Source organism: Syngnathus floridae, chromosome 21, assembly GCF_059516105.1.
Source record: "Syngnathus floridae isolate MCC-2025c chromosome 21, RoL_Sflo_1.0, whole genome shotgun sequence".
Taxonomy (NCBI): domain Eukaryota; kingdom Metazoa; phylum Chordata; class Actinopteri; order Syngnathiformes; family Syngnathidae; genus Syngnathus; species Syngnathus floridae.
The window spans coordinates 8,190,484-8,212,664 of record NC_142433.1 but is presented as its reverse complement, the minus strand read 5'-3'; the positions used below and the strand labels follow the sequence as shown (position 1 = coordinate 8,212,664).

General features: G+C 44.7%; 2 protein-coding genes across 4 annotated transcripts; one reads left to right on the top strand and one right to left on the bottom strand.

Annotated features, from left to right (window-relative positions):
- The first annotated feature begins 47 nt into the window (after window positions 1-47).
- LOC148380459 (synaptonemal complex central element protein 1) lies at window positions 48-20,527 on the top strand. 3 transcript variants are annotated; one of them, XR_015854753.1, is made up of 11 exons: window positions 48-218; window positions 486-518; window positions 603-665; window positions 2,227-2,301; window positions 2,608-2,655; window positions 2,735-2,789; window positions 3,027-3,116; window positions 3,182-3,361; window positions 3,437-3,542; window positions 20,112-20,247; window positions 20,328-20,527. XR_015854753.1 is itself a non-coding variant. In XM_088364323.1 (10 exons), the coding sequence occupies exons 2-9, from the start codon at window positions 494-496 to the stop codon at window positions 3,528-3,530; spliced, it is 630 nt and encodes a 209-aa protein (XP_088220449.1). In that variant the 5' UTR covers window positions 49-218; window positions 486-493; the 3' UTR covers window positions 3,531-3,542; window positions 16,282-17,086. The 3 variants fall into 3 exon arrangements, 1 of the variants encoding a protein (XP_088220449.1); XR_015854754.1 differs by lacking the exons at window positions 20,112-20,247; window positions 20,328-20,527 and adding an exon at window positions 16,282-17,086 and having other exon boundaries at window positions 63-218; window positions 3,182-3,245; window positions 3,319-3,361; XM_088364323.1 differs by lacking the exons at window positions 20,112-20,247; window positions 20,328-20,527 and adding an exon at window positions 16,282-17,086 and having other exon boundaries at window positions 49-218.
- Window positions 3,647-12,344, bottom strand: sack1hb (scaffolding CK1 anchoring protein Hb). Its single transcript, XM_088364279.1, has 8 exons — window positions 12,147-12,344; window positions 8,741-8,919; window positions 8,330-8,662; window positions 7,830-7,994; window positions 7,626-7,750; window positions 7,003-7,545; window positions 4,713-6,930; window positions 3,647-4,456 (listed from the first exon to the last, which is right to left on the bottom strand). Exons 2-8 carry the CDS (start codon window positions 8,861-8,863, stop codon window positions 4,436-4,438), a joined length of 3,528 nt encoding a protein of 1,175 aa, XP_088220405.1. The 5' UTR covers window positions 8,864-8,919; window positions 12,147-12,344; the 3' UTR covers window positions 3,647-4,435.
- Window positions 20,528-22,181: the final 1,654 nt, after the last annotated feature.

The window sequence follows — 22,181 nt, the reverse complement described above, 5'->3', positions numbered from 1 at the left end:
AGACAAGCAAATATTCACAAATAAAGACGTTGTAATGCAACTAAAAACTAAAACGAGACACAAGAAGGCCTGAGATTTAAAAGCAGAATCACACAACAGTGAGGCAGACCGCCGGGAACGTGCACACAACAAATTGGACGTCTAAGGAGCTCGTTAAACGAGCCGTTTTCCAGCCAAAACTCTACCATTCTAGAGCGTAAAACTGAGCAACTCGACAAGTAGGTTGACGACTTTGCTAGGGGTTAAAAACAATACCGATGTGCTAGTTGCTTTGAGCGTTGCTGAAGCTGAAGCTACGAGCATCACATACTTCACAGGTGCTTCCCAGCGCGGCTAATGTTAGCACAGTATACTATAACTGGCTAAAGCTAATAAGCTAATTGTATATCTAACTTGGCATTTAATTGCCCAAAATAAATGGGCAACACCAGTCCAGTTACCACCTTTTTAACAATATTTGTTGATACTCTCATGTATTGTAACAGGGTTCAACATGGAAGATATTAGAGCCAAAGCAGGTGAGTGGGTCTAAGATGTATTCAAATGTTATAATTTCATATACAGATAAACACGTCCTCTATTAAATTATAATCCTCCACTAGGTAGAGGACTAAAGGAGCCCAACATTCAAGAGCTGGAGAACAAACTCGTGAGCCTGCAACAAGGTGACCCGACTTTTTATTTCTTAACACATACATTATTTAAATGAAACTACTTGTTTGGTAGTTAGTCATACAATAAATGGTGATTAAAGTTGTTATAACTGCGTGTATTTTGGGGAACGGGAATTGGGGTCTCTTATGGAAAGTTCAAACTTAGCAGTCACATCTTCTGGTATTTCAAGGTTTCTAACGTGTATGTTGGCTAAATGAGGAGATTGCGTACTATCCAAAGAGCACATATAGTATCTCTACAGTGCAGTGGACATCATAACTTACATCATTATGTTGTTATTCTGTTTTTTAATAGTACATTTCTGTGGATCGTTTCTAAAGTGACGCGAGGTACGCCCTGGATACGTATTTCTGCTTTTACTTTGGCTCATGCTATTTAACATAAAGGAATGGAAATAAAATTTAAAAAACAACTTAGAAAAGCTAAAACGCACTTTGACGTGCTTATGGCGTGTAGTCCATATTTCTCACACATCGTTCTAGTTTTGTAGGTTTACTTAATTTAGTTTCTTGTCAGCGGAAATGCTCCACGTCAAAGTTATTTCCATTTCCGTTTTTCCATGTCGACGTGTTTTAACGTTTTTTTCTTTGTTAACACGGCACGCGTTAGTGCCGCAACACGTGTGTGCAATATGTGCACCACTTTCTCCTTTGGGCTTAGAATTCGAAGTTAGCGTGAAATTACTTTCGTTGAACGTTTATTCGCGTCTTTTTAAGTGCGCCAATAAGAAAGCTTCTTTCTGATGACGTAATTTAACAAGGTTTTCATATTGTTTACTTTGAACCTACAAAATGCGTAAATTGAAATTTTATCGAGTAGTGACCCATTATTTTAGAAACCTGTACATCAAGAGTTTCTTGTGAGAGAGGCGGCAAATAAAAGTTAGGTAAAACCGTAAGTTATTTAGCTACTCCTCCCAGTCAAACCAGCGATTGCATCATTAGGTCTGCCATTATCAGTTTGGTATATCCTTATCTGACAAAGATATGGTGCCATGGGTGTGATGAATGTCTGACTATGAGACATGATTAAGTTCATAGTTCACATGCATCGGGATGTCCGCATCCTGCACGTATCTAACATTCTGACCCGTGTGATGCTGTAGTACAGCCCAATCTGCAATGCATGTTCTACATGTGCTGTAGGTATGTTTATATGTTAATGAAACCCCATGCGTCTAATCACAAAATCTATGTTCATCGTTATAAAAGTTGGCTTATTACACAACTGCGAAACTTAAGTCCGTAGTCTGTACTGGGCAGCAATGCCCTCAACCACACCCGATTCTGATCCGTGTATTGATGTAAAATTGAAGCAAAGAACTGACACATTCACCACAGGTTTTTTAGGAAATGAGATTCTATTACCAATTTTGTAAATGTTCAGCTCATTGTTGAAAAATTTGAAATAGTACATAAGTGTTTGAATCATTGAGCATGTGGAACTTGGTCGTGCATTCGGAAGGCCATCCTTATTTCATCATCATTTCAATGGGAAGCCTGATATCATTTTTAATGTTTTTTTCCTGTTATATTTGGTGTGTTTTTGCAGCCAAAAAAGATCTAGAGACTGATATTATGAAGAGGAAATCACTCATTGTTTGTCTACACAAGGATTTCGCTGCACGTAAGGAGCGCGCATATATTGTCATCAAGCAAAAGTTGAACGTCAACCAACCACAAACACGGAAATGAGTTCGAACTACAGGCTTTAATAAATAACCATGCCTAGAAACTGCCAGTAGGGCGGAGTATCGCACAGCCAAACACCAACTGTTGCTTGTTATTGTCACGGTGAAATTACCTTGCCAATTGTTGCGTCATTCTTGTGAAAAAAATGTTTGCACCATGGTCTATTAACAGGTCCCATCGTTTCGTACTTTGTTAGCATTTGCAACGGGATTGTCCTAAAAGGTCTCAGTTGTCGTTTCAGGGCAAACAGAGGCCTACCAACTGGAGAGGACCGAGCAGGAAAAAGAAGGTACTGGAGATTCATATCCAGTTCAGAACGCCGTCAATCAAGTCTGCTTTAAAAAACAACAACATCCCCGTTCCTCCAGAACTGTTGCAGAAGTTGCAGCTCCAGTGCGAAGAATCCAAGCATGAGAATCTCAGGTGATTTTTCACACTCAAACCTGTGGAACGACATACCTTCAAGTCCTTCCAGTTCGTCTTCCAACTTGCAAGTTGTCTTCCATTGAAAGTTGTCATAAAGTCTTTAGAGCCAGAAATTCAACAACCAATCACATTTTTTGCATATTTTGAAAATGCCGCATCACATCTATGAGCGGTATCTTGTGAAGCAGCGGAAGGCATGTTCTCAGTTTTGGCACTGCTTGATGTCCGTTTTAGGCTTGCTGAGCGGACCAAGAAAAGTGAGGACCTCATCTCTCAGCACCATTCTGAAATCTGGGAGTTAAAGCTCAAGCAGCGCAAGATGAAGTGCGTCTGATTTTGAAGCACAATGATATATGGCCACAGTGATGACAGGACGTGTTCAAAAACAGGTTGAAGTTTGAGAATGAGCTCCACTCAATGATGCAACAGCACAAGCAGCTCTACGCCGCCATTGTAAGTCGACACCTTTTGCCACCACCGCCCCGTCACAAACAGTCATCGACTTGCATCTGGTCATCTCATCCAGAAAGACGCTCAGCCAAAAGAGTAAAGCGGAGCACTGACTCAAGGTAATGAACCTTCGCTACTTGTTTTTCTTTTCTTCCTCTCATGTTCCAAACTGTCAAAATACTTTGTTGTCGCAGAACGCGAGACGTCAGCTCATCCGATGACGTCCACCTCAAGGACTGCCTTGGTACTTTCATGGAAAAAGCAGGCCACTTTGCTCCTCTTTCCTAACGTTGACCCAAGGTAACGTTCCAAATGTTCCTCTGTTGGATTTTCTTACTTTGATGTTTGTTTACACAACATGTCAAAAGGGTGTTCAATTCTTGCAAAGCCATTGATAGTGTTGCTATATTGTTTAAGAGCTTTAATAAAAGTATTTTGCAGCATACTTCAAATGCAATTTTATTAACACTAAATGGCCACATATTCAATTTCAATTAAAAACAAGATTAAGACAAGCTTCTTTGATGTCCAGTGAGACAAAGAAGCTTTTGTTAAGTCAAAATAGCCAGCCAATGAATTCCTGTCAATATGTACAATCCCGCATATTAAAAAAAAGAAAGAAAAAAGCTTAATCAGCGCAAATCTTTGGTTTCATCACGCGATTCGGCAGAGGCGCCATCAAAACCTTTGCGTCCTTTCACACCTGGCTCAAGAGGGGGCAACGCAAATTTTCAACGCGTCTTCTCACTTACAACACACCGTCTGTATGGCGCAGCAAACAAACACACCAACCTCCCCATTACAACGTTCCAACATTTTTGTACTCTTAATATTTGTGTTTTGGCACACATTTCCATAAGACAAAATACATTTTTTTGTTGTTGAATGGCATCCATCTCTCTTTGTGTATTTTTGTTTTGCCAACTTCCACTTTCAGTCAACAAGCCTGCACCACTGCCACCTTATTTTTTTTCTGTCAACACACGATCCACTTTCGGTCACCTTCTAAGGCCAAAGTTGTAGCGGTGTTTAGCAAACTGGCACATTCTGCATCCGTCTTTACTTTTTTTTCAAAACGTTCTTCCAGGTTAGCAGAGGTGACTGTGTTGGAGCAACGCTTGCGTGTTGTTGGCACTTGGTGGCGCTTTAGTCGATTCCCACGTCGTCCTCAAGCAGGCACCTTCTTTTTCCAGCTATCCCAGTGTATTTCCCATCTGTTCAAAGAACAACAACACACTTGTTTGTTGGCATTCGTAAAAAGTCGGTCAAACATACTGAATTAATTTTGATCAGGAAATCAAACCAGAAACAAGGTAGAAAGAATAAGATCGCACTTTTGGGATGCTGTTCCTAACTTGGTTCCAAAATGTTACAACTTGAGATATAGTGTGTGAAAACAATTAATTTCAAATGTTTGAATCAAGTCTCAGTTGGAGTGGAAAACAAAGATCGTATGTCGCCGTAAAGTACCTCAAAGCGGCTGTAGACCTTCTTCTCCTTTCTTAGACTCTCTATCCTCTTGAGCAGTCCCTCCCTCTCCTGTATGCCGCCTTGGGGTCTCAGCAAGCGGTTTTTCTTGGCCAAGAAGTCATTGTCCTTTGCATCGCGATCTCCGTCCTCGCCCCGCTCGTGTCGGTTCTTCTGGCTGTTAGCCGAGATCTGCTCCAGGATGACCTTTGTGTCGTCACGGAGGTTGCTGCTGAACAGAACAGAGCTCCCCGAGGGCTGGTAGCGCGATGAACCCGATGTGCCGGGCGACGTCCTGTGGTTTGCCGTGGGCTGGTCGTCAGCGGCGGGTGAGGCCGATCCCCCCGTGTCTTTACTTTGCTTCTTGTTGTAATCTTCGACCATTTCCTTGACAGTGCTCATGCTGCCCCGATCTTCTCCCGAGGACTTCTTCTCCTTATCCTTGGGACCCAAGAATCCCTTGAGCCTCTGAGTCTGTTTCTTTAGGAAGTCCAACGTTTTGCCGTCGCCCTTCCCTTCGCCGAACGTGTTGATGGATGTGTTGGAACCCATCACCTTCTCCTTGGACTCATCGTGTGGCAGAGTGGAGGAACTTTGAGAGCGACTCTTCTTCATCTCGCTCTTCTCGGAGTCTGTAGCGTCTGTGAGGATCTCCTCGCCACAGGAGACCCTGCGAGGATTGAGTACCTTAAACTTGAGCTGGTCCCGTTTGAAGATCTTTGGGGACGGGAGGGGCTTCAAAGTCTTGAAGAGGTCTTTCTTTTGGCCGTCGGACGAGCTCTCGTCCTTGTGGCTTTCGGGGTGCTTAACGCTACTTACGAAAGGCTTGGGAGAGAGCAGAGACGGCTTGGAGGATGTAAGCGAAGATCGCCGAGTGAGTTCTGATTCTTTTCCCAATGCATCCGGTTTCTTGGTCTCGGATTCTGTCGAGCTACTCGCAGTACCGGCTGTAGTGTTTGTGGGGGGGGGATGGTCAGGATAGTCCGCCTTCTTCTCTGCTGATTCTGGGACCTTCAGCGACGCTTCAGTCTCCATTCTGGATGCTTTCCGCTTAGCAGCTACTTCTTTGAAATACTTGAGTCGATTCGCCGGGTCGTTAAAGTTGAGAGATGAGGTGACAGCGTCAGAGGTGTCAACGGTTGCCAGGTGCTGCTGAGGTTCATCTTTGCTTTCTGCTATGTCTTTCATTCCTTTTTCGCTTTCCTTTGCAATCTCACTTTTGTCTTGATCCTTCTCCTCTGCCATCTTTTTCCACTCGAAAGGTTCCCGAGACAACGATCGCCTCTTCTCTAAGATCTGGGCTACAATGGAGGATTTGCCCTCATCCTCCGTGGCAGCAGCGGTGCTCCCGCTATGCATTTCAGCTTTGGAAGATGAGAATATGAGTGAGGAGCGCAGACGTGAGCTCCGCTGCAGGAGCGGGTTGATCCGTGAGCGGAACGAGTCGTGTTTGGAAAGGAAGAGTTCTGAGTGCTCTTTGGCTTCTCTTTCCCTGCTGTCATCTTTTTCAGAACCCCACCTCGCCTCTCGCTCCCGGTCTTTCTCCGCTTCCTTCTCACTTCTATCCAGCGAAAATGACGGAAGCAGGTCCTTGGTGGTCAACTCCTTGCCGGTGCTGTCAGGGACGAAGGGCTTCCCAAAGCGAGGTTTTTTGAAATCCGCTCTGGGATTGGAAGCAACGTTCAGCGGCTCCTTTACCCCAAAGCGGGCGGCTGAACTTTCACCGGGCTCCTGAGCAGGTGGAGGATCTTCAAAGGCGTCCGGCCCGGCGGGTTGATTGAGCCCATCTTCTCCGCCTTCCTCGTATGTGCTCAGATACGAGTGGATCCGCCAGTTGCGCAAGCCGTGTCGCACGCTTGCGTCCTCCCCGTGCTCTTGATCTGAGTGCTTTGGAAAGGACTTCTTGTCTGGCGGGTGAGGATGCGTGGGCGAGCTCTGACAAGCATAAGCCTGACCAATGGTTGGCCTCTTCTGGGCGGCGGTTCCTCCATACCTCCCGGCTACTGGAGGTGCGTGAATCCCGTCGGGTCCGCTTAAATCGTCCGAGGAAAGATGTGCATTGCCTCTCGCATAGTTTCCGCCACTGAACTCGAGGTCTGAGCGAAAGGAACTCGAGTCTGAATACTGGTCGATGGATAGATGCGGCGGACGATGTCTGTCAAAGTGTCCGTGGCCAGAACCCGGGCCGGGACCTTCACTGTAGAAATGGTGTCTGGGTTCCCTGTTAAGAAGACAGCGATTCAGTGAGTTTACTGTCTGTGGCACCAAAAGAATAGTGGGCAGTGTAGCGTACCTGTTGAAGTCTGTCTCGTCCAGATTGTTCATGACTCTGTGCTTCATGTAGTGCCTGGAGGACATGTAGTTGTCCTGGGTGCCTTCGGCGTAGCTGTGCCTCTTGAAGCCGCTCATCTCTATCTGCCGGGACACGATAGACCGTCCCTGCTCCAAGTAGGATTGCTGGGGACGAAACTGCTGCTGGGAATACTTCCCCATCACGATCGCCGCCCCGTGCTCAATGGTGTGACGAAAGGGGTCGTTTCGTCGGAATGGAAGTCCCAGGTTGCGTTCCTGATCTCCGTATGAGTAGCTGGAGGTTATCTCGGATTGCCTCCGGAAGCCTAGAGGGTTCCGTAAGGACTGGGTCCTCTTTAAACCCAACTGTCTGCTTAAGTAAGCGCCAGTGTCCGGGACTGCCAGCGTTCCGTCCGACGGGTCGATGACGAGGGGCTCGGACTGAGCGTAGAGGATGCGAAACTCTTCGTCGAATGTGGCCACCAGTTCACCCAGAAAAAGGTGCGCGATGCAGCGATGGATTTTCTCATATGACCACATGAAACTGGGACAAAATACCCCAAAAATCATCAAAATGACTGCAGAGAAACAAAAGAAAAAAAAATCACAAGGAACAGAACTCACCTATAATTACCACTGAGCACAGCTCTGCAATCAGCTAATAGGAAACGATCTTTCATTTGCCCTTTGAATGACTTCCCCGTTCGGGATTGATAGGTTATTCCTGCCACGGTCCTGACTCGCATCATCTGTAAAATTCAAATGTGCATTCGCATGTCAGATTGAGGCAGATCGACCTTTCTGAATGCGAGACCATTTTTTTTTTACCTGAATTAAGTCCAAGTTGACCTTGCAGTTGATCACCATGGAGACAAAGTTCTGAGCTTCCTGCTCGTCTAGAAGAATGTAAACAGGAATGTGGCGAGCTGTTGCATCCAAGAGGTCGGCGAAAATATCCACATCGGTAAACGTGTCCATCACCACCGCAATGACCTAGAAAATAGAACAAATGTACAATTTGTCTTCCAAATCAAACAATCTGGATTGCAAAGCTGCGAGAACCTCCAAATGCAAGCCAGTTTAGCCCTCGCCAGACCTTGGTCGGAAAGGGCGGAGCAGCAAATTCGGCAGTGGTAGATAGAAAGTACAATTAGGGAGATAGCATTACGTAAACATACACGAGTCAGCAATGCTCGGCCGTTGGCTACGTGCGATAAGGACAAGATAGGATAGGACGTGTTGGTTTTTGACCCGGCATGTGATTTCTGGTGGTGACCGACACACTGATTGGCCGTCTGTGCTTGAAGCTACTCTGCACCTTTTCTTACCTGCCGAGCATTCTTGATGAGTCTCCTGGCCTGCTCTTTGATACTTGGCATGTTTGGCTCCGACGGGTTGACCAAAGTGGTGACCTCCGTGGGTCCAATGAAGCTGTTCTGAGTCAGTGGCCATCCGAGGTCCAGGCCCGGAGCGGCCAGGTCGGACTGCATAGGCCAGTAGGTGTCGGATGAGCCCTCCACATTGTGGCCTGCCTCTGGGTACCTCAGGTCGGGAACGCTGTGGGCGTGAGTGGGCTCTTGGATCGTGGATTTGATGTGCTCAATTTCAGCTTGTGCCAGAAAGCTGACCACGTCGGCTCCCTGGAGGAACTCGTAGTAGCCCTGGCGGGACAGAAAGCGCCCGGTCAATGCATAGTTCTGACATAAACGAGCCCCAAATATCCCGCAAATCTCTTTTACCGATAAATCATTTTCGATCAGTGCATCAATGGCAAGGCGGTATTCCTCCTTGTAGTGCGGGGGCAGGTAATTTGGGTCCAGGGGGTTGTCACCAATGGAAGAACTCTGAGAGCGGTGAGCCATGGTTGGAGGTATTAGTTGGAGTCCAAGTCAGGGCTGGTGCTGAGGAAGTCGCAACTCTACAACACAAAAGGGTCAAGGTTGAGAACTGGAGAGCACAAAGTATGCAGAGGTGTATGGACAGGTTCTCCCGCTAAGATCCCGCTGAGTCAACCTGTCACAGCCGGAAACCGCTCAGACACCAAGTTGAGGGCAAATAGGACGATGCTAAAGAGGCAAAGTTGTTCAAGCCAAATCAACTCTTTTCTCATAGGCCCTTGTCCATCAATTCCAGGACTCCAACTTTGCCAAGGTTCTATTAAGGAGTGGTCTCAGGCTGCATTTCAAGAGCAGCACAGTGCAATCAGCTGAGCCAAGCAGGTCGACCCTCGAGCCCACAACACCCAAATTGAATTTAGCTCTAACAACAGCACACGAGATGTCTCATCTGGTGGTGCCGGCGGCACTAGACTTTACAAGCTCCTCGAGAGTTTGCTCGGCATTTGAAGATTTTCTGTTTCTGATACAATTCCAACTCATGGAGATGCCGCAGTCAGATTCGTCTTGAAGTAAGAATGGCGACAAAAAAAAAAGCCCACCACCCTGCTCAGCCACTTGTTGGAGCGCACGGTTTTGGACTGTGTGGCTACGTCTCCGTGGAAGCGTACAGTCTGTCATACCAGCTCAGTGACCTAGTAGTAGAGTGTCCGCCCTGAGACTAGAAAATTGTGGGTTCAAACCCCGGCCGGGTCATACCAAAGACTATAAAAATGGGACCCATTGCCTCCCTGCTTGGCACTCCGCATTAAGGGTTGGAATTGGGGGATTAGATCACCAAATGATTCCCAAGCGCGGCACCACTGCTGCTCACAGCTCCCCTCTCCCCCAGGGGATGGATCAAAATCACATGGGGATGGGTTAAATGCAGAGGACAAATTTCACCAGACCCAGATGTGTGTGTGACGATGATCATTGGGACTTTAACTTTAACGATGGTGGGAGGCTGATTGTCAGCGTGTGCACAAATGATCTTTGTTATTTAAGAGGCCAAGTGTTTTTGTTCCAACTCAAAGAGCGTGTGACCTTCCCACAATGTTACTGTGATAGGGCAGGGAGAGTCAAGTTTACTCGTGGCCCTAGTGAGTCATCTGGAAGCAACTTCCTGCTTTTTCCCTTTCGTTCCTGACTTTGTGGTCTGGCGCTCCCATCCAAAGTTCCATAGCGAGCGGCCCGGGAAGTATGTCGGGCGGGCGTACATGCTATTTCGCATTGAACTGTTTGAACATCAGACTGTCGTATGAATGGATCTCCCTCGGGCTTGATCTGTTGTCCTGAATCATCACGTTTGAGTCATGATGAAATTTACGTGTTAAGAAATGATGAACATGCAACGGAATCTGAAGATTTCCGAGTCAAGCCAGATTGAGCTTTACTGTGGAAAGAAGAAGCACTGCTGGGCGGTTCTCTCCAAACCAACACTCCCACCTGGTTTACTGGTTGGGATTGTCAAACAAACACGGCCTGCTCGCTTTGTTTTAACAGCAACATCAAAGTCTTGAATGAAATCGTACACTCGTCCTCCCTTACGTGGAAAAGTGAAGTGACTGACAAGGACACGACGACTACTTTAAAGGCAATGACTGTCTTTTCACACACGGCTTTAGGGTTTAGGGTCAAGGTTAGGCCGCCCCAAACGTCTTTTGAGTCCCTCGGGTGCCTCGTTTCTTGCCTCCAAATATACTAAGTTGCATTAGTATTTTCTTTTTTTAACCAAAAAAGGAAAATTCATGCTTGGCGGAAAAAAACCCACTCCTGAACTGAAGCCTGTTTTCATTTCTCGGCTCCAAACTATCACCACCGTTTCAAATGGCACTGTTTTGTTATCAGTGCAGGCCTTCAACCTCCGCTGGCTTTCTAAGCCCGATGTTGAGGTGAGCTCATTCCTGGCATTCTTGTCTAGACACTGACTTGAAATGCCATTTGAGAGAATGGGTGCCTGCACCCAAAGACAAATTTCCGTGTCAACATGTGAATTATCTGGAAGCCATATTCCCCAATCGCATCTGTTGTCTCTAAAGCTGCCTCACCCACGCGAGTGGAGCGGGCATACCTAGCGTTCATTTCGTGAGATAATTCAGCTCGGCAAGGAATACCTGAGAACAGGTTGGGAGGGACGAGCCAGTTCATGCGAGCCCACAGCTGCTTTTTACCAGCGGCTGGCGTTAGTTAACGTGCTCAAACAGGCGAGCACAAACATGGGCTCTGCACCTCACCAGAACCGTTGAGTGGCGCACAAAAACTGAGGACTCAAGATCCAGTTGGGTGTGTGGTGGTGAGCACTCTGGGTCCGAGTGTTGTTTACGGGCACAAAAGCCAACCAAAGGTGCTTCAGCTCTTTGGACGACACTCATTCAAACACCAAACAACATTATTGGCAGAATATTGCCATATGATTTCTGGACTAACTTGCATGTTACAACTTTTATTTGGTGTGACAGTTTGGACGTTTTTCTTCATAGTAGTTACAGCTACATTTTTTCTCGTAAAATGGTTTCCCTGTAAACAATTTGCATCCAATCTACAATGCTGCCCCCGTAGTTTCCTGCCGGTACTGCAACATTTTCTCTGTGTCTGCTAAAATTGTCAACTATGTAACATCGAGCACGAATGGACCTTTTCCACGCTCTCTGAGAATGGAACAAAACCATTCCAGCAAATACCACATCCATAAAAAGACGCACCGCAAGAAATTCTTGCCACAATACTGATCCCCCCCCCCACTTGTAATTACACACAGTGGACCACTGTTTTCCCAGTGAGTGACTCACTGGGAAAACGCGGCAACTCGATTTGAATTGGCACTTTTTACGGCTCTAAACCAAATAAGATGTGTGCAGTCATGACAATAGAGGGATCAAAGTCCAAAGGCGGGGAACTTCTTGAAAGTGAGGATCGCTTGACTTAATTGGGCGCACCTTTTAAAACTATCCCGTCTATTTTAGTGTATGTGAGCAGGAGTTACCTGGAGGATGTCATGCTCAAGCCTCGATGCAGATCAAAGACATTTTGCATTTTTTGTTCTCAACTCTTTCAGACATGATGTGAAATTGAATGGAGACATTTTGTAAGAAGTGCAGGAAAAAGCAGGCAGGATTCAAATAGATGAGCAGCCGCATGGAGCAGAACGACAGAATGGAATGTGTAGCATGAATAGAAGTGTGAAAGTCAAGTCAGGAAGTCGACTGAATAGAGCCGCTGTAGCCGCTTGATCGTTTGTCTGTCCAACTGTGTCTCGCCTTCCATTTACCTCCAAACTTGTAAGGCGTCTTCTCTTTGCGTCCGCATTGGAACTTGTCAACAAAAAGCAAATTATTCTGAAAGCCTCCCCCAAAGTGAGGCTCCTGGCCTGGATCGAGTGCCCTGCGTGCGTGCGTGTGTGCGTCCAAGTGCACACTCAGGGCCGCCGCCACTACGCCACTGCGGCGAATGAGGAAGGAGCAGGCGGGATGCTCGGCTCCCCGCTCCCCCACTCACCAGCCCAGAGACTCCGCCCAGAGACGTCGTTGGCCCGGTACAGACACTCGCAGGCTCCGGCTGGAAGCTCCGCCCTCACTGTGAGTCTTGCAGCGTATTTTTTTTCTTCCCCCCACTGAAAACATGGCTGCTTGCTGTTTGTTCTTAAGGCAACTTGTTTAATTCTACAATATATTTGTGTGTGGCGTGCTTTGATTGTGCTGGTTATAGTTTGAATTTGTGGCATTGAAGTGGCAATTGGTCGCCATCCGAGACCTTTGATTGTGTGTTGCCCGCATGTACTTGTTGGTCTCAAATGGCCTTTTATGACTGTTTTGTATTTGATAATCCCCAAATACTCACTTACTTGGCTGCTGAGTGACTCCCTTCTTCTTACTTGTTAATAAGTGAGTGATGAATGCATCACAGGACAACCGAAGTGACTCATTTTACTTATCCGATCACTGCTGGGGTGATTTGAATGATGGTCTGTTCACTCAGAGCGGGCCCACCTTAGTTTTGTCCCCACTCTAGAATATTTTTCATCAATGTTGAGCTTTGAACAATACATCTGAATTAAACCGTGTGATATACTTTCATTCTGGATATTTGTACAAGTGTTTTTCCACCTGAATAGTTGCATGAAATCCTGATTTAAATTACATATATTTCGAAAAAAAATTCTGATTTGTTTTGCCACTCTCTCTTTATCTCGACTGATAAAGTGAACAATGACGCAAGTCAACGCATGAGTGCACAATCGGGTAGGTGCTTTCCGAACTTTAGCTCCCTTTATATGCCCTAAGTCATGAACACACCTTGTTTTACGCGTACCCTAATAGCAACTCGCACACACACACTGTTTTCTGAGGGTGCCTGTTTGGATCTATGTATTCACTTGCGAACCCTCATCATGCCCGTTTGCGCTGCAACTCTAAAGTGTGAACCCCCCCCCACACACACACGAGAGGAGTTTGTCTTTAGCGCGACTGCATGAAAACTTGAGGTGGGAGTGACAGAGGAGGGCGAAAAAGACGCTCCCAATGTCAAACAGGTACATACACAAAGGGCGCGACTGCTGAGAGGAATGCGCCAGAGGCATCTCGCCACACCTTCCCCCCCCATTCCTCAGCCCTCCCTCCTGCCATCTTGCCTCGGCTGAGTCACCCGCTCAACCAGTATATGTGCAAGTACGGGCTGGAAGTCCACACACGCACACGCCTCCAAATGCAAGCATACTTGAAAAGTGGCTGGCTGGGGCGGCCGTTCCTTTACTACTTAACTGCAGCCGGGACAGGCGTCTATTTGGGAGTTACCCACACACGGTGTACCTTTATTTACGATTCAAGTCCAGAGTACTGCAGGATATTGTTTTTCACCTGCTGAACTTCCTCATCTGCGTTACCCCCCCCCCTGCGAGCTTTCCCAGCATGCCTTTCTCATGCTGTAATGTCACACCTGAGTATAAGGTGACTCTGCACAGCCACGGGTCATCTTGACACCATTCTACCGCCAGGCTCCATTTGGTCCCCTTTAACGAGCCTGCAGTATGCGCGATGCGCGGGGGCGGATGCCGGGCCACATTTTGTGCCAATTAACACCATATGGGAAACGCGAGCTGCCAAATAATAGAGACCCTCTCGACGATAAGATCTCAACTAACCTAACCCCCCCCCCCCAGGCGTGTCAAAGGACAGGCGAATGGTGCGAGGTCAAGCTCACGGTGTTAGGGTTTTTCAGATTATCCTTATCGTATGATTATGTTGGAATGTAACCGGTAATAAGTAACCTAGCTTGTCCCATCCTACACAAGGTCGTAAAACACCCCCTGATATGTTTTGACTAGAGGACAAGGGCTTTCTCTATTCAGTCCACTCTTACCCCCACCCTGTTTCTCTTAATGAAAAAGTTCTTGCAGGAGCCGAGAGTCAGACCTCCATTCGAACATCGCTGTACGCACAGCGACAAATGGACTCTCCACCTGCAGGTGTCTAAAAGGACTTACTTGTCTCCCGTGTGGTTCTTGCAAAATAAGTTGGAGTGAGCAAATCTCTAACACACGGCCCTAAAGAAGATTAATAAGGTTAAGAAAAAACAAGCAAAAGGAAAGACACCTGAGGTTAGTGATGGAAAATCATCAAATGGGAAGTGCATTTTCCCCATTTATTACATTCTCACAGTGCAGGGAGAAGCAGCCGTGTTATACTGCTCCCTATTGTGCTTAACTGGCATCCACAAAATTGTGAAAATATTTTGGGTTACTGAAATCAAGCCCATCGTGTAAATAATACGATAAAGGAAAACACGTATTTGCAAATGTGAACGCTTCTAAAATGTGTTGAATTGTTTGCAGTAGTGCTTGTCATATTTTAGTAACACTCTGGAGCAAATAATTTCACTTATTCATCCGATTTTACTTGCACCTGTTATTATGAACCTATTAATCACTGTGAGCTCTCACGTGATTATATAGCTATGCAATTATATGAAAATGTACAGTTTATATGTTTTTAGTAATGCAGCCAGTGCCTTTCCTGTGCCGGTCCCAAGCCCGGGTAAATGCAGAGGGTCGCGTCAGCAAGGGCTTCCGGCGTAGAAATTTGCCAAAATTTCTCATGCCGCGAACCCAGTCTGTTCCAAACCATGGAAACAGATGGTTCGCTGTGGTGACCCCTGAGGGGAAAAGACGAAGGGAAAAGGAGATCTACATATTTTTAGTAGTTTCTATTATTTTACTGGTTCTTTTATCACAAACAAATTATGTAGGTTTCATTACCTGACATGTTTCGGCTATCACTTCCGCGAAACATGTCAGGTATCAGGTAATCAAACCTAAATAAATTGTTTGTGATAAAAGAACCAGTAAAATAATTGACAATTGAAAACAAGATGAACATAGTACAACTATTTAGTAGCGTCTAATTTGCTTTGTTTTACTCTGCTGTCTGCTACCACATTGGCATTGAAAATGAGAAGCTGCTCTCAATCACCGTTACCTGGCGGAATTAATTATTTATTTATTTATTTATTTATTTATTTATTTTAATCTTCGAATAGGTGCCGATCCGCCAGTATGTGGAGGTCTAATCTAGACAGCGGGCCGAAGGCGATTTAAGTGAACTTGATCGATCTGCATAGAGGGAGTACACAATTCTTTGTGTGTGATATCAAGATATTATATTAAGTAAAAAATAATGTGTTGGCAGCTAATTTTTGGTCATCCTTTTTCACAATCTTAGATTTTAATGAAATGCTTTCGCATGCAAATCGATGGACACCTGTAGCTGATAAACCAATGACAATTCGCCTACGGCAGACCCGGGCAAAATACGGCCCGCGGGCCATATCCGGCCCTTTGTGCGTCTCTGTCCGACCCGCAATCATAAATTACATTTGATTGCAACTTAATAAATTGAAAAAATCAGTGTCGTACATGCAATACAACTGTGTTGCTTTTATTTTGAAAGGCGTCGCACTTCCGTGTAGCGTGCGTGCATGTGAGCTGTGCGTGTAGGTGAACAGCGTGAAGTAATGCTGCCCTCAAAATCTGTGCTGACGCGAAGAAAAGAAAGTTGACAAGGAGTGCCGTGTTTTCAACAAGACATGGACTGCCAAGTTTCTTTACAGAACTGAAAGGTAAAGCCGTGTGCCTGGTTTGTGGCACACAGGTCGCTGTGTTTAAAGAATATAATTTGAGTCGCCACTACACGACCAAGCATGAGGAAAATACAGAAATCTGTCTAATAAAGAGCGCACAACAGAGGCTGATGCATTGTAAAGGAAAATGTGCTTTCGGGAGTTTGCAAACATATTTTTTAAGGTTGTGTTAAACTTATAATCATATTCATATCTAGTATTGGAGTGCTCGTGTGGATTGGTGGGGGCCGAGGAATGTGCAGGCAAACTGCATGAACTTGTTTTCTTCGAAGTGTTGTGGAATAGGCCCGGATAGGGAGTACCGGAGGAGACCATCTCAAGGTCGGTGAGGAACGAGAACAACAGCACGTCTATGAGACCGGCCTTTGAGGGGAAAACCCAACCGTCTGACCTCAGCGACACCTGGACCGGGGAGGAGATGGCCATCGACCAATCATCTCACAATATTTTGCATGCTTTAATATTCATATTGTGTTTCTTTAAAACTGGGCAACCCGGAAGAATGTGTCGTCTTTTGGTGGTCACAAAAACGCACGAGTTTTAGTGTGAGGGACCCGGGACCCAGGCCTGTATTAGTGCGCTTTGTCAGGAATAAATAATTGGTAAATTTGGTCTAATTGATCTACTGGTCTTCTCTTTGACAGAACGAACTCGCAAAATTGTTAGGTGCGCCAGTGTGTGGATTAGGACATAGCAATTTATGTGTTAAGTGTTGATCGCAATTTGGAGTCAGATCAATAACTAGAATCCGTAACCTAACAATTGCTAGCAAAACTGCAAGCCCAACAAGGACTTTTTATCAAACTTCACGCCCACAGCGGTCAGGACAAGTTTTGTCATTTCCTGCAAAATTGCCAGAAAACGTAAGCCGTTTACTGACGGAGAGTTTATTAAGGAGTGCTTATTGGACTCTGTTGCACTGATATGCCCGGAGAAAAAGAGTGCATTTGAGAATGGGTCACTCTCCCGACGTACCGTAACAAGGCGGGTTGAGGACACATTGATATGTTTCTATAAATGTGTTGTAATTCACAGTTTGAGGAAAAGTTGAAGTTAAGAATAAATTGTACTGATTAATGATTTTTTTATTTGACCTATACATCACAATTTCACATAGCCTAATATAAATATAAACAGAATAATTGTATTCTTCTAATTACCAGTACCAGCCATTTAAAATAAATAATTTAGTGCCTATTACAATGGAATAAAGTTGAGCAGGTTTAAGTTATTGTTGGTGTGGCCCTCTGACATAACTCAGGTTTTTCAAGTGGCCCCTTGTAAAAATTAATTGCCCACCCCTGGCCTACGGGGATTAAGGATGCTCCCCCCCCCCCCCCCAAATGTAAATAAGACGGAAATGCATGCTGTCATTGGAAGACCGTAAATACAATTCTAATAATACTTTCAAGACTATGATCCAACTTGTGTAGTGTTTTCATTAAATTCTACTAAGATAGTTAGCTTGCTTGCAATTAACCTACCGTAATTTCCGGTGTATAAACCGCGACTTTTTTCCAAAATTTTTAACCCTGCGGCTTATAGTCAGGTGCGGCTTATATAAGATTTTTTTCGTGATTTTTGTGATGACTTGATCACTTTTACTCTTAACACTATTATATACAGTAAAAGCTACAAAACAATCTGAAGAAAATAACTCGTTTTCAAATCAGACGAGTAAAAACCGGTCAAATATTTAAAAAAAAAGATATTATTAAAAGTGAAGACAATTTGCAATTCTAGTAATGACACACGAATTTGATGCACAATTTGTCTTCGCGGGCCACATAGAATGATGTGGCGGGCCGTATCTGGCCCCCGGGCCTTGAGTTTGACACCTGTGCTCTAAACCCCTTCTCTTACTCTGCCATGTGACTCAGAGATTATACAAAGCAGTGGCGCTGTTTGGACCATCTGCATTGTATTAAAACCCAATCAATCAGCATTTAACCTTCCTAATGTGTTAACTTTCTGCTTCCATCTGTGGTGTTAGCGGTGTATTAAATCAACCATAAAATACCCTAAAAACAATCTTTTATCATCCAATGTTTTTCTTAACTCTTGTTTAACTGGTTTGGCTCCCTTATCCATGAAAAGATTGGTTTTAATATTTTTTTGTGGCCCCCTGGGCCTTTTGTTTTTACAGCATACCCCTCATTTTCAATGTCTAAAAAGTGGTCAAATGAACCTTAAGAGAAGAAGGCAACAAAATAATCAGTTGTTCTGTTACCTGAGTGTAACTGAGAGATATTAAAACACATTTCTTAAATGTTCAACAAAAAAAGATTTTCATTTTAATATTATCAAATATAGTAACATCTATGGTGTTTCAGGTCATTTTGGACCCGTATATATCTACTTCGAGAAAAGGGCAAAAATAAGTCTTTTTTTTTTTTCCACACGATAGAACTTCAATACAATATTAAACAATATGAAAAACAGAACAGTCATAAATAATAAAAAATCCAAATAAAACAACGATTTGCAAGGTCAAATAAACAACAACCAATCGAGACCAATCGAGAAAATCACACCGAAAGAAATCAAGTACTTGTTCTATAAATCCTATGTGCAAAGAACATGCCTGTGTGTGCGTGTGTGTGTGCGTGCGTGCGTGTGTGTGTGTGCGCGCGGGCGTGCTTGTGTGTGTTTAGATGCATGTGTTGCAAAAAGTGACACTTGGTGTGTTCTTTGCAGATGTATTATTTGCAGGTGAAGCACACTATGTAGGTTTTTCTGTCTGTACTGCTAGGGCAGACCTGACAGCTCTTTCTTTTTGAGCAAGGTGGTCTCACTGGCATTATGGCTGTGGATGTGGATGGAGTGCTTGAGGCAGGACTGGCTGCTGAGGAGGAAGGTGATGCTGATGTGTTTCTGGTTGCTGTGGATGTGGATGGCGTGCTTGGTGACCACTGAATCTGTCTGACCAAGTCTGCAGCAGCTGGGTCTTTGGCACCCGTTCCCGTTGCTCAATGTACGGCTGGACAAGAAAATTCCCGAGCTCCTGAAGAAACATTCTCCGCTTGGTGTTTTGGGTTGAATTCCACCCTTGGTGAATATTCAAGATTCAAGAGTTTTTTATTCGCCATGTTTGAGCGTGCCAAACAAGGAATTTGACTTCGGTAAATCACAGCCTCTGTTCAACATTTAGGTGACTAACAACAACACTCAGGACATGTGAAAAATGAAAGATATTCTCAAACATCTCCTGATCTTAAACTGATCTTAAACTCCCAAGAGGGCAATGAAAAACTCAAAACTCCAGCTAGGGGAAATGAGAAACCTTGAGAAGAGACCACAGATGGGAGGGTCCCTCTTCTAGGATGACCAGGCTGCAATGGATGCAGAGAGGACACATAGTACAAACAGTGTAGACAAAAAAGGTGTGGAAAGCGGGATGTTATTGCACAGTAATGACTCTGAGACTCTAAGAGTGGTGTGAGTTCATCAGAGCGACAGCCTGGGGGAAGAAGCTGTCTCTGTGTCTGCTGGTTTTAGTGTACAGAGCTCTATAACGGCGTCCGGAGGGGATTAGTTCAAACAGGCTGCAACCTGGGTGCGAAGGGTCTGTTGAGATGTTACTTGCACGTTTCCTGGTCCTGGATAGGTACAAGTCTTGAATAGATGGGAGGTTGATTCCAATTATCTTTTCTGCAGTCCTTATTGTCCGTTGCAGTCTGTGCTTGTCTTGTTTGGAGGCCGATCCAAACCAGACAGGGATGGAGGTGCAGAGGACAGACTGGATGATGGCAGTGTCGAAGGGTCCACAACACAAATGCATTATATGCAGACACATTGAGGATGTTGTAAAACACAACCATTGGCCATCTCTTGGTCATTCGCTGGCAAGCGTAGGTGGCAGTCAGCTTGTCCAGATTGTCCACTCCTCCTTTGTTTTTGTTGTAGTCCAGGATGATGATGAGCTTTTTGTCTCTTCCTGATGACACAGCATCATAGACTTTTTTTCCCCTCAAGGTTTGTCATAGCAATTATGACTTTTTTTAGTGACAATGGCAAAGATCAAAGCACGTCTTGATGTCACATACTCTTGTCACAGCAAACCTCGTGGCCCCTGGGGTCATTTTGATGATGTTTGCAGCAGCTGTCCTTCCATGCACATCAGGAGGAACTGTGCTCCAACGTATGTTGCCACGTTTGGATTGGAGTGATTCAGCAGGAGCAGCTTCAGCATCAGTGACCTCTTCAGACTGATCAGTTGTGTCTGTTTCTTCCAATTGGTACTCCACATCATCTTCGTCCTAAGAGGCCTGCTCATCTCCATCGCTAAAATCCTATGTGTCCTCTCCCACATTTGCAGCAAAGATGTGATCCAAAGCTTCATTTACAGTCAATCTTCTCCTCATTATTGCATCCTGTGAATTGGAGATGTGTACTCTGCAAGTCACCACCTCTACACTCAAATGGCTTGACATGCCTGGACATGTCTCCCTTTGTTTGTTCTCGCAGAAAGGCAAAGAGAAAAGCCCCTAAATGAAGCTCAAGTGGTTGGAGAAAGAGGTTGTTGGTTGATTGTGTGTTTATTATTTCATTTTTGGCATTTTTTAATGTTTTATAATCGAAAATTTTAACCGGGTCAAAAATGACCCGAACACCAGAGCACTTTATAAATCAGTAAAAAAACAACAACATTATTTTGTTTAAATGGAAGTCCCTAACAAAGTCAAAAAGTTTCAACGCAAAAAATAAATGTATGAAGTACTTGTATGCATGTGCAGGAAATGGGGTCAAAATACAAAAAGTCCTGCCTAGCTACAAAAACAGATATGCTCAAACCTCATTGAATAAAGCACATAAGCAGACAACTATATTCACATATTAAATAAATAAAAGAAACATTTTAAGCATATAATTATACCTACACACCAAATCAATAAAGAAGACATAACTAGACATTTTTGATAAGTGGTGATGAGAAAGGTTTTTATAACTTTATGATCTGATATATTTCTGAGCACTTTGAAATAACAAATGACTTTTGATATATTGCCTAAATAGCTTAATGACCCTTAAGGAACTGTGTAATGCATGCCTGATGTTTTTTCTCTGAATCATGGACACGGCCAGAGTCATCTTGACCGTTCAGTACTTGATTGTATCTTATGTTTTGACTAATGCTAGACGCCAGTTTTTGATTACTACTGAACACTCTGCACAGAGGGAGATAGTTTGCCTAACAAAGAAAAGATACGGTTGGAAGCATGATTAAACTAAGAATAAGCAAAGACATGATGTATCAAAAGAACAGCAATAGATTAATGATGTCACAGCCAAAAGCTAACATAATTTCGTACAAAATGACAAAATTAAAAGAATAAGAATGAGGTACAACAGTGTATGTCCAAGATTGGAGAAGAATGTTCACAGGAAGGTCACGTGGAGATAAAACCAGCAGGTGCCAGAAGGAGCCACCCAAAGACTCGGCCAAAGATGATCGCCAAGGCCGAAAGACGGGAGGGAAGACAACAGTCCCCACCGAGAACTCGGCCAAAGATGATCGCCAAGGCCGAAAGACGGGATGGAGGACAACAGCCCCCCTCCACACACACACACACCAACAGCCCCCCACCTACACACCGAATCGCCCATAACCAGCACCACTCCCATGCAAGCAGACTCTCCTTCGAACTTGCCCCACCCCGAAGACTCATCACCCATCAATCTCGGCCCACAATTTCTGCTTCAGTGTCCTTGCATTTTCCTAAATCTGAAGAAATTAAACGAGCACGCAGTGAGTAAATTGGATAACAGGTGATTGGCTAAGGCTTTTGCTGTGAGGCGCAGATAACGCGCTCCCTAAATTGTAGACAGAATCCAGCACATGCTAAAACTCAAAACGGGTCACTAGTGACCCTAACACAATAGGAAGGTTAAATTCAATTTTTCTGACATTTTGCTCACCAAAAACAAGTTGTAATGAATGTGAACTTTTAATGCATTTTATTCAGAAGGTTACTTTGAACCCTGAGGCTTAAATGGCGGCGCGGCGTACTTATGGATTTTTTACGGTCTCCGGCCTTCAGGGGGCGCTCTAGCAGGAAGCAAGAGCGAGACAGTCGAAGAAGAGATAATGCGCCGAAGAAGACGCGCTAGTTTGTGTTTACAACATTTCGCGCATCACGCAGAACGCGATCAAGACGGACATTACTGAAAG

Coding starts and splice junctions, on each gene's coding strand:
- sack1hb (XM_088364279.1), bottom strand. CDS start 8,863: ATGGCTCACCGCTCTCAGAGTTCTTCCATTGGTGACAACCCCCTGGAC. Junction 7,995..8,329: donor TCATCAAGAATGCTCGGCAG/GTAAGAAAAGGT, acceptor TCTATTTTCTAG/GTCATTGCGGTGGTGATGGA. Junction 4,457..4,712: donor AGGTCTACAGCCGCTTTGAG/GTACTTTACGGC, acceptor TTCTTTGAACAG/ATGGGAAATACACTGGGATA.
- LOC148380459 (XM_088364323.1), top strand. CDS start 494: ATGGAAGATATTAGAGCCAAAGCAG. Junction 2,656..2,734: donor GACCGAGCAGGAAAAAGAAG/GTACTGGAGATT, acceptor CCGTTCCTCCAG/AACTGTTGCAGAAGTTGCAG. Junction 3,362..3,436: donor AAGCGGAGCACTGACTCAAG/GTAATGAACCTT, acceptor TTGTTGTCGCAG/AACGCGAGACGTCAGCTCAT.